Source organism: Colobus angolensis, unplaced genomic scaffold, assembly GCF_000951035.1.
Source record: "Colobus angolensis palliatus isolate OR3802 unplaced genomic scaffold, Cang.pa_1.0 Scaffold185, whole genome shotgun sequence".
In the NCBI taxonomy this organism is placed as follows: domain Eukaryota; kingdom Metazoa; phylum Chordata; class Mammalia; order Primates; family Cercopithecidae; genus Colobus; species Colobus angolensis.
Window position 1 is genome coordinate 911,364 of NW_012114988.1, and position 8,159 is coordinate 919,522.

Below are 8,159 nucleotides of genomic sequence, written 5' to 3' on the forward strand. Positions count from 1 at the left end.
AAAAAAAAAAAAAAAAAAAAAATTAAAGTGGGGTCATGAGGGTGGGCCCTAAGCCAACATGATTTGTGTCCTTATAAGAGGAGGAGATCAGGACCCAGACGCACATCAAGGGACCACCATGTGCAGACACAGGGAGAAGGCGGCATCTGCAAGCCACGGACAGAAACCTCAGAAGAAACCAGCCTGCTGACAGCTTGGTCTCCAGCATCCAGCCTCCAGAACCGTGAGAAAATACATTCCTATTGTCTAAGTTGCCCCATATGTGGTTCTTTGCTACAGATGCCCCAGCAAATAAGGCAGGTGACGACGCCACAGCCTCCTGGTGCACCCCAGCTCTCGCCATGGCACAGTGACCCCTACAAGCAGTCCGGACCCATGGGCCTGTCACAGTCACGCACTTGTCAAGCGCATAGGCGTGGGGTGAGCAGGGCTAAGCTCCAGTCCTGGCTCTGCCACTTCAAAATTGTGTGGCTGTGGTCAAAGCCACATCACCACTCTCAGCCTTGGCTTTCTGATGGTAAAAGAGGTAAAAGTGCCAGCCTCGTGCTGCTGTCTGAGGCCTAAGTGAGCCGATGTGTGTAAGTTACTGGGCCTATACCGTGTGCATGCCCGCAGCAGTTGCTATAACTGAGTAAGGCTTTGGGATGCGGTGACCCAGTATACCGTACAGAGAAGGAAGAAAACTGTCTGGAAGACAGAATGGGTGGTAACTTGGTGTGGATGCTCTGGCCCTGGGTGGGCCAAGGGGTTGGGTGGACCAGACCTGTCCACACTCTCCCGGGCCTCTGGCAAGGCCCGGGCCCACGGCCCGCCCTGGGACAGCCAGCTGTGCTGGAGCAGGCCCTCACTTCCAGCCAAGTGCCGAGCCGTGTCAGGATGTGGGAGTGAGGGCCGCCGTCTAGGTGCCCTGGTGCTGGGCCCGTCCAGCCAGTTTCCGAAGCTCGTCCCAGAAGAGCATGCTGAGGATAGTGTGGGGACCCAGGCGCAGGTAGGCGGGGCCCAGGCCCTTGTAGAGCGCCAGGGGTCCCTCTTGCCGCCAGATCTTCACCATGCAGTCGGTGAGGCCCCCATAGAGCTGGCCCTGGGGAAACACATGGGGTGAGTGTTACTACAGGGGCCGTGAGGCCCTGGCTGGCACCACGTCTCGGCACACGGGTCAGTTTCACCCCCACACACCCTATGGACAGCGCATCTGTATTGGGCACATGTGTGAGGCTGCGGCGCCATGAGAAGGCTGTAAGATCGGGCCTAGATTCCAGTTCTGGCTCCCCCACTTACCAGCTGGGGGAACTCATGTAAGTCACTTGATCTGTCTGAGCCTCAGTTTCCTCATCAGAAAGATGAATGTGATTTTAAGGATGGAATAAAATCCAGATGTGAAAGCGCTTAGCCTGTGCTTGGGACATGGGGCTCAGCAAACAAGCCCAGTTAATGTGTTTGCAGGCATGGCCTGTGTCTGCATGTCTCTGGCTGTGCGTGTGTGAGTGCGTGTGTGTGTGTTGGGGGGGTGCTCCCAGCTCCCCACATCCTCCCCTAGACCCACTCCTGCTCACCCTGCCAGCTCTGTCCACTGGCTGATTGTATAGCCGTGTGCTGACCACATCGAAGGGGGTCATGACGGCAACCACGGCTATGCTGCTAATCATGCCTCCTGCCAGGGCCACCAGCCAGCTGTCCTCCGGGAGCCACTGTGGGGATGGCACAGGTGTGGACCCCTGCATCTGCCCTCTACCCAACCACGTGGTGCCCTCCCGACCTCCTACCACACAGGGGCTAAAAGGGCTGCAGAAAGGGGAGCAGATGGGGCCCCTCCAGCCATCCCCCAGCCCTGCCTCCCTGAGCTCCTTCTCAGCTTTGGGGTTCACTGCTGACCCCCCACTCCTGCTGGTACCAAGGGTCAGAGTCATGACTCTGAGGGCAGAGGCAGGGCCCCACCTGTTGCCACCCGCTGGTCTTCCCCGTGTGGAAGGAGGCAGGTGGTCCCCCTCAGTCCCGTGTGCCTCTGTGGGTAGGCACAGGTATCCCCAGCTCCTCACCTGTTGCTTCTGCACCCAGGCCTTGGCAGAGGTGAAGGTGGCCAGCTGGGCAGCTGAGCCCACCATGACTCGGGGCACAGCCCCACCAACGCCCTGCCACAGCCCCAGCAGCCCTTGCTGCCGCCAGATGGTCTCCAAGGCACCCAGGACAGTCTGTGGGGAGAGGGCACGCGGTCACTGGCCACCCCTGCCCAGGCTGGGAGCATGCCCAGTCCGTGCCCCCAGGGAGAGTGGCAGGCCTCACCTGGTGATTGTGCTGGTGTCCCACAGCCATTGCGGCCACTGTCTGGGCTTGCAGCTGTGTTTTGATCTGTAGGAGCAGAGGGGACATGGGGTGTGGGGATGGAGCCTGGGACAGCCAGGATGAGCTGTGTGAGTTGAGGGTGCCCCCGCCCCCGTGCCCCTGAAACTCAGAGCTCTGTGGTCCCTAGCCTGAGGCTTAGGGGTCATGTGAAATCAGGTTGAGGTACAGCTCTGGGGTCGGCCTGGGTTTTGCATCTCAGCGTGACTTGGAGCAAGTTACTTAACCTTCTCTGGACTTCAATTCTGTCACGGTTGGAAGCTGTTCTGAGGATTAAGTGAGAATGACTCCCCAGCACCAGCCAAGGACAAGGCAAGCCTTTGCTCAAGGGTAGCTTTTTTTCTTTTTCTTTCTTTATCTTTTTTTTTTGAGACAGAGTCTTGCTCTGTTGCCCAGGCTGAAGTGCAGTGCCATGATCTCGGCTCACTGCAACCTCTGCTAGCCAGGCTCAAGCAATTCTCCTGCCTCAGCCTCCCAAGTAGCTGGGATTACAGGCACCTGCCACCACACCTGGCTAATTTTTATATTTTTAGTAGAGATGGGGTTTCACCACTTTGGCCAAGCTGGTCTCGAACTCCTGACCTCAGGTGATCCACCTGCCTCAGGATTACAGGCATGAGTCACCACGCCCGGCCAAGACCCTTTCTTTCTTTCCTTTCTCTCTTTCTTTCTTTCTTTTCTTTTTTTTATTTCTTTTCAGACAGAATCTCTCTCTGTCGCCCAGGCTGGAGTGCAGTGGTTCGATCCTGGCTCGCTGCAACCTCCACCTCCTGGGTTCAAGGGATTCTTGTGCCTCAGCCTCCTAGGTGGCTGGATTACAGGCACAGACCACCACACTGGGCTAATTTTGTATTTTTAGTACAGGCAGGGTTTTACCATGTTGGTAGGCTGGTCTTGAACTCCTGACCTCAAGTGATTTGCCCGTCTCAGCCTCCCAAAGTGCAGAGATTACAGGCGTGAGCCACTGTGCCCGGCTGACCCCTTCTCTACAAAAAATAAAATTAGCCTGGCACAGTGGTGTGTGTCTGTAATCTCCACAATTTGGGAGGCTGAGGTGGGAGTTACGCTCTTTGTTGCCCAGGCTGGAGAGCAATGGCACAATCTGGGCCACCAAGCAAGACCCTGTCTCAGAAAAACAGAAAAGCAAAACAAAACAAAAACACAAACAAACTTGTACAGCGGCCTCTCGTCAGACTTCCCTGCCTGGCTGATGAGGGCTCTCCAACGGGCCCCTTCGAACCTGGCCAGCCTCACCCCTTCCCTGTGCCCTTGGAGTGACAGCCACACTGGACTCCTGTGGCTTGTTTGGCGCTGCCATGCCCTCTCTCCCCTCTGGGCATTGACACATGCGGTTCTCTCTGTCCAAGATTCCCTTCCCTGCCTCACTTCTCTTAGGGATCTCCGCTCATCCTTCAAGGCCCAATCTAAAGGCTACCCCCTCAGGGTGCCCACGGCATGCTGCTTCTCTGCGCTGCCCGTGCCACACGGCCTCTGTCCTGACCAGGCTCTCTGGGATGGCAAGAGTGAGGGCTGACAGCTGTCAGCCTCCCCGGAGCCTGGCCCAGACAGAGGAATGGCCCAGAGAGTGCGTGGACGGAATGGACGGGCCCGCAGGGCTCACCCTGCATGTAGATGACCAGCAGCGTGTAGCAGATGGTGAGCGGCGTCCAGAACCGCATGGCCTCCGAGGTGGTCAGGAAGTCCTGGTTGATGAGGGCCACAGCTGCCAGGTCACCCACGGCAAAGGCCACGGCCAGGGCGCGGCCCAGCAGCTGGGGGAGGCCGTGCGCACCGGCCAGCAGGCCCAGGCACACCCCACAGTGGTGCTGGCTGCTGTGCAGCTCGTAGAGGCGGCAGACGTGGCGGCGGAGGCGCCGGGCACCCAGACCCAGCAGTGTGGCCAGCCCGAGGCTCAGCAGCAGGTTCAGCGTGCGGTGAGGGGCGCCCTCCTGCAGGAAGCTCAGGCCGCAGGTCAGCCCGCAGCCCAGCGAGTACTGGCACAGCAGGTAAAGCTGCAGCCTCTCGGCAGCACCCCGGGAACCCTGTGGAGAGCGCAGAAGAGGGGCCAAGATGTGGGGGCTGCCTCACTACAGGTGCTGTCCGCCACAGGAGGCCGGAGCCTGAAGGGACCTTGGGGATGGTTCCTAAAGGGGCCACATCGGCATCAGATGAAGCCCTAGGGGATCATCTCTCTCACCTTAATTTCAATCGTGTTTTTTTTATTTTGAGACAGAGTCTTGCTCTGTCACTCAGGCTGGAGTACAGTAGCTCGATCTCTGCTCACTGAAACCTCCGCCTCCTGAGTTCAAGCGATTCTCCTGCCTCAGCCTCCCAAGTAGCTGGGATTACAGGTATGTGCCACCATGCCCAGCTAATTTTTTTTTTTTTAGAGATGGGGTTTCTCCATGTTGGCCAGGCTTGTCTTGAAATCCTAACCTCAGGTGATCTGCCCGTCTCAGCCTCCCAAAGTGCTGGGATCACAGGCGTGAGCCACCGTGCCCGGCCTCCCATCATGTCTTAGTACTTGGGGCCCATCTGTTAGCTGAAGGGTGGTGGTTCAGAGTCTCAGAGACCTGGGTCCAAAGCCTGACTCTACCTGTTGACCACAAACAAGCCACATACTCTCTGAACCTTAGTTTCCCCATCTGTGAAATGGGGAATCAGAGTAAACCTTCACCCCTGTGGCTGTGAGGATTCCATGATGCACACAGAGCACTTGGTGCAGGGCCTGGCATTCGGGGAGTCGGATCTACAGGAGCTGTCGCTCTTGTCTTCTTGGGACTGGGACTGTATCCCCTGTGAGTGTTGCCGCTTCAGCAGCCAAACCCGAGGGTGCAACCTGCAGCCTCTGTTCCCAGTCTTACGGAAAATACAGCGAACAGGCTGGGATGCTGGACCTGGGCTCAGCTGCCCACGTTCCGGTGGTGAGTCCGGGCTCTGGGCTGGGGAGTGATCCACCCACTGCCTTCCCAGAGGCCTCACCTTGTCCAGTGAGAGCAGCGTGGACACGGCCCGGAGGGAGAACTCAAGCACCACGAGGGCAGCCACCCGGGACCCCACGACTGTCAGAAACAGGGCCAGCCCTGCCAGGTGCACGGTTTCCAGCGAGGCCCACTGGGCCCGAAGTCGCTCCTTTTCGGGCCACCGCTGCGGGTCACTGTGGGGACAGAATGGGTGTGGGCAGGGGTGCAGAACTGCCACCCTCGACCCCTGGTGGGGGTCCCCGTTACCCCAGCCACATTCCCTGTGGGGATGAGGTGGGAACTCACTTGGCACAGCCCATGAAGAAGTAAACTTTCAGGAGGCTGTTCAGCACCAAGACTCCAAGGGCCCCGATCAGGCCTGAGGGGGCAGGAGGGAGGCAGCAAGGCAGCAAGGCAGCATGCAGGGGTGTTAGGAGGGCAGACTTGGTTGGTAGGGTCAGAGGAGGGGGCGGCCAAGGGTCAGGGGTGGCGGGAGACCAGGTGGGTGGGGTCCACCCTGCACTGCAAAGAGCTGGAAGGGGGCGGGGCCAAGGCAGGAATGGGGCGAGGTGCTCACCTTGCAGGAGGGAGTGGAGGAGGCTAGAACCCCACTCGAGGGAGGGGAGGCCGGGGAGCCAGGAGGGGAGGGATGGCAGGGAGAACATGGCAGCCCCGGAACGAGCCCCAGCCTCTGGCTAGGTCTGCGCAGGGACAGACCAACGTCACTGGGCAAAGGTGTCAGTGGAGGGAAGGAGAAAGGCTGGGAGGGGTCAAAGGCCCAGGGGAGGGGAGGGGAGGGGAGGAGAGCCAGGGGTGTTAACCCTTTGAGGACCAGAAGGGCAAGGTCCCAGCTCCAAGGGACAGATGTCTCTGGGCTGGTCTGTGGTCTCTGTCCCTGCTAAAAGTCTGGCATCCACTTTACTTGAAATCTTCCTTGAGGGAGGCCAGGCGCAGGGGCTCACACCTGTAATCCCAGCATTTTGGGAGGCCGAGGCAGGTGGATCATGAGGTCGGGAGTTCGAGACCAGCCTAACCAATATGGTGAACCCCATCTCTATTAAAAATACAAAAAATTAGCCGGGCATGGTGGCAGGCACCTGTAATCCCAGCTACTCTGGAGGCTGAGGCAGGAGAATGCTTGAACCCAGGAGGCGGAGCTTGCAGTGAGCTGAGATCCGGCCACTGCACTCCAGCCTGGGCGACAGAGCAAGACTTCGTCTCAAAAAAAAAAAAAAGAAAGAAATCTTCCTTGAGGGCTTGGACCACCCAATGCCCCCTCGAAGCCCCGGGCTCCATCTGTCTTGCCCAGCTTGGTGTGGGTCCTTCCTCTCGCAGTCTGAAGTGTAGGCTCTGCTCCTTCAGCCCAGGGTCTGTGAGTAGGGACTCTATCCCCCCATAGCTAGAAATCAGCGGTGCCCTCTCAGCCTGAGGTCTGGGGCTCTCTTTCCCCCACAGCCAGAGGTCAGTTCTGCCTGCTTTTTGTAAGGTCTGGTTCCACCTTCCCAAAGCCTTCTGCCCAGCTCTGACCCGGTGTGGAATCTCCCGCAGCCGGAGCCCACCTGAGCCTTCTCCTCGCACAGGCCGGGGCTGCACTTCTTGATGCTCCTCCCTGGGTCCACTAGGTGGCAGGCCTCACCTGGGTCCGGCAGGGCGGGGCTGAACAGGTGGATAAGGCTCCCATCCTGCTTTCACAAACGGAAAGGGCAGAGGGAGCAGAAGGTGGGGGTCAGGGATGGGGGAGACTGAGATTGGCCACAAAGGGGGTTTGCTGAAGTAAACAAAATATAAAACTTTATTGGAGTGTGCAGTAGCAGGTGTTCCTGGGAGTAACCCTTACAGACTTGGGGTGTGGCTGGGAGGGCAGGTAGGGCTGCTTGGCAGCAGTGCTGCCCCTGCCAGGGAGTTGGTGTCCATCTCTGCAGTGCGAAGGTTGGTGCGGCGTTGAGAGCACACCCATGGGGAGTGGTGCTCAGTCTAGAGAAAGGGCCCAGGGTCTGCTGTTCGCCCTGCCACATTGCTTCCCTTTCCTGGGCCTCAGTACCCTCATCTGAACAATGGGCACTCGCAGTTCCTTTCAGGCTTGTCAGGATATGTGCAAATGCCCACAGTGCAGGCTGCTGGGAGGCCCTCCGTGAGAGCCCTTAGATGATGTTGGCTGAGGCCGGGCGTGGTGGCTCACGCCTGTAATCCCAGCACTTTGGGAGGCCGAGGTGAGCAGCAAGGTCCAGAGTTCGAGACCCGCCTGGCCAACACAGTGAAAGCCCATCTCTACTAAAAATACAAAATTAGCTGGGCATGGTGGTACACGCCTGTAGTCCCAGCAACTCGGGAGGCTGAGGCAGGAGAATCACTTGAACCTGGGAGGTGGAGGTTGTGGTGAGCTGAGATTGCACCACTGCACTCCAACCTGAGCAACAAAGCGAGATTCCATCTCAAAAAAAAAAAAAAGAGATGATGTTGGCTGAACTGTGGCCCCTGCAAATGTGCATGTTGAAGTCCTACCCCCTAGTAGCTCAGGATGTGACTGCATATGGAGATAGGCTCTTGACAGAGATAATTAAGTTAAAATTGGGCCAAATGAGGTGGCTCATGCCTGTAATCCCAGCACTTTGGGAGGCTGAGGCCAGTGGATCACTTGAGGTCAGGAGTTCGAGACCAGTCTGGCCAACATGGCGAAACCCCGTCTCTACTAAAGATACAAAAATTAGCCGGGTGTGGTCGTGGGCGCCTGTAGTTCCAGCTATGCGGGAGGCTGAGGCAGGAGAATTGCTTGAACCTGGGAGGCCAAGGTTTCAGTGAACCGAGATCATGCCACTGCACTCCAGTTTGGGTGACAGAGCGAGACTTCGTCTCAAAAAA

The 8,159-nt window shown here is 58.1% G+C and overlaps 2 protein-coding genes across 2 annotated transcripts; both read right to left on the reverse strand.

Moving 5' to 3' along the window:
• Positions 1-203: 203 nt before the first annotated feature.
• On the reverse strand, positions 204-2,491 carry LOC105510231 (solute carrier family 25 member 34-like). The gene is made up of 4 exons (XM_011939902.1): positions 2,281-2,491; positions 2,037-2,189; positions 1,554-1,688; positions 204-1,081 (listed from the first exon to the last, which is right to left on the reverse strand). The coding sequence occupies exons 1-4, from the start codon at positions 2,365-2,367 to the stop codon at positions 899-901; spliced, it is 558 nt and encodes a 185-aa protein (XP_011795292.1). The 5' UTR covers positions 2,368-2,491; the 3' UTR covers positions 204-898.
• A 1,277-nt stretch (positions 2,492-3,768) lies between these two features.
• TMEM82 (transmembrane protein 82) lies at positions 3,769-6,004 on the reverse strand. Its single transcript, XM_011939945.1, has 5 exons — positions 5,878-6,004; positions 5,607-5,679; positions 5,320-5,494; positions 3,959-4,379; positions 3,769-3,893 (listed from the first exon to the last, which is right to left on the reverse strand). Exons 1-5 carry the CDS (start codon positions 5,963-5,965, stop codon positions 3,769-3,771), a joined length of 882 nt encoding a protein of 293 aa, XP_011795335.1. The 5' UTR covers positions 5,966-6,004.
• Between the last annotated feature and the right edge of the window lie 2,155 nt (positions 6,005-8,159).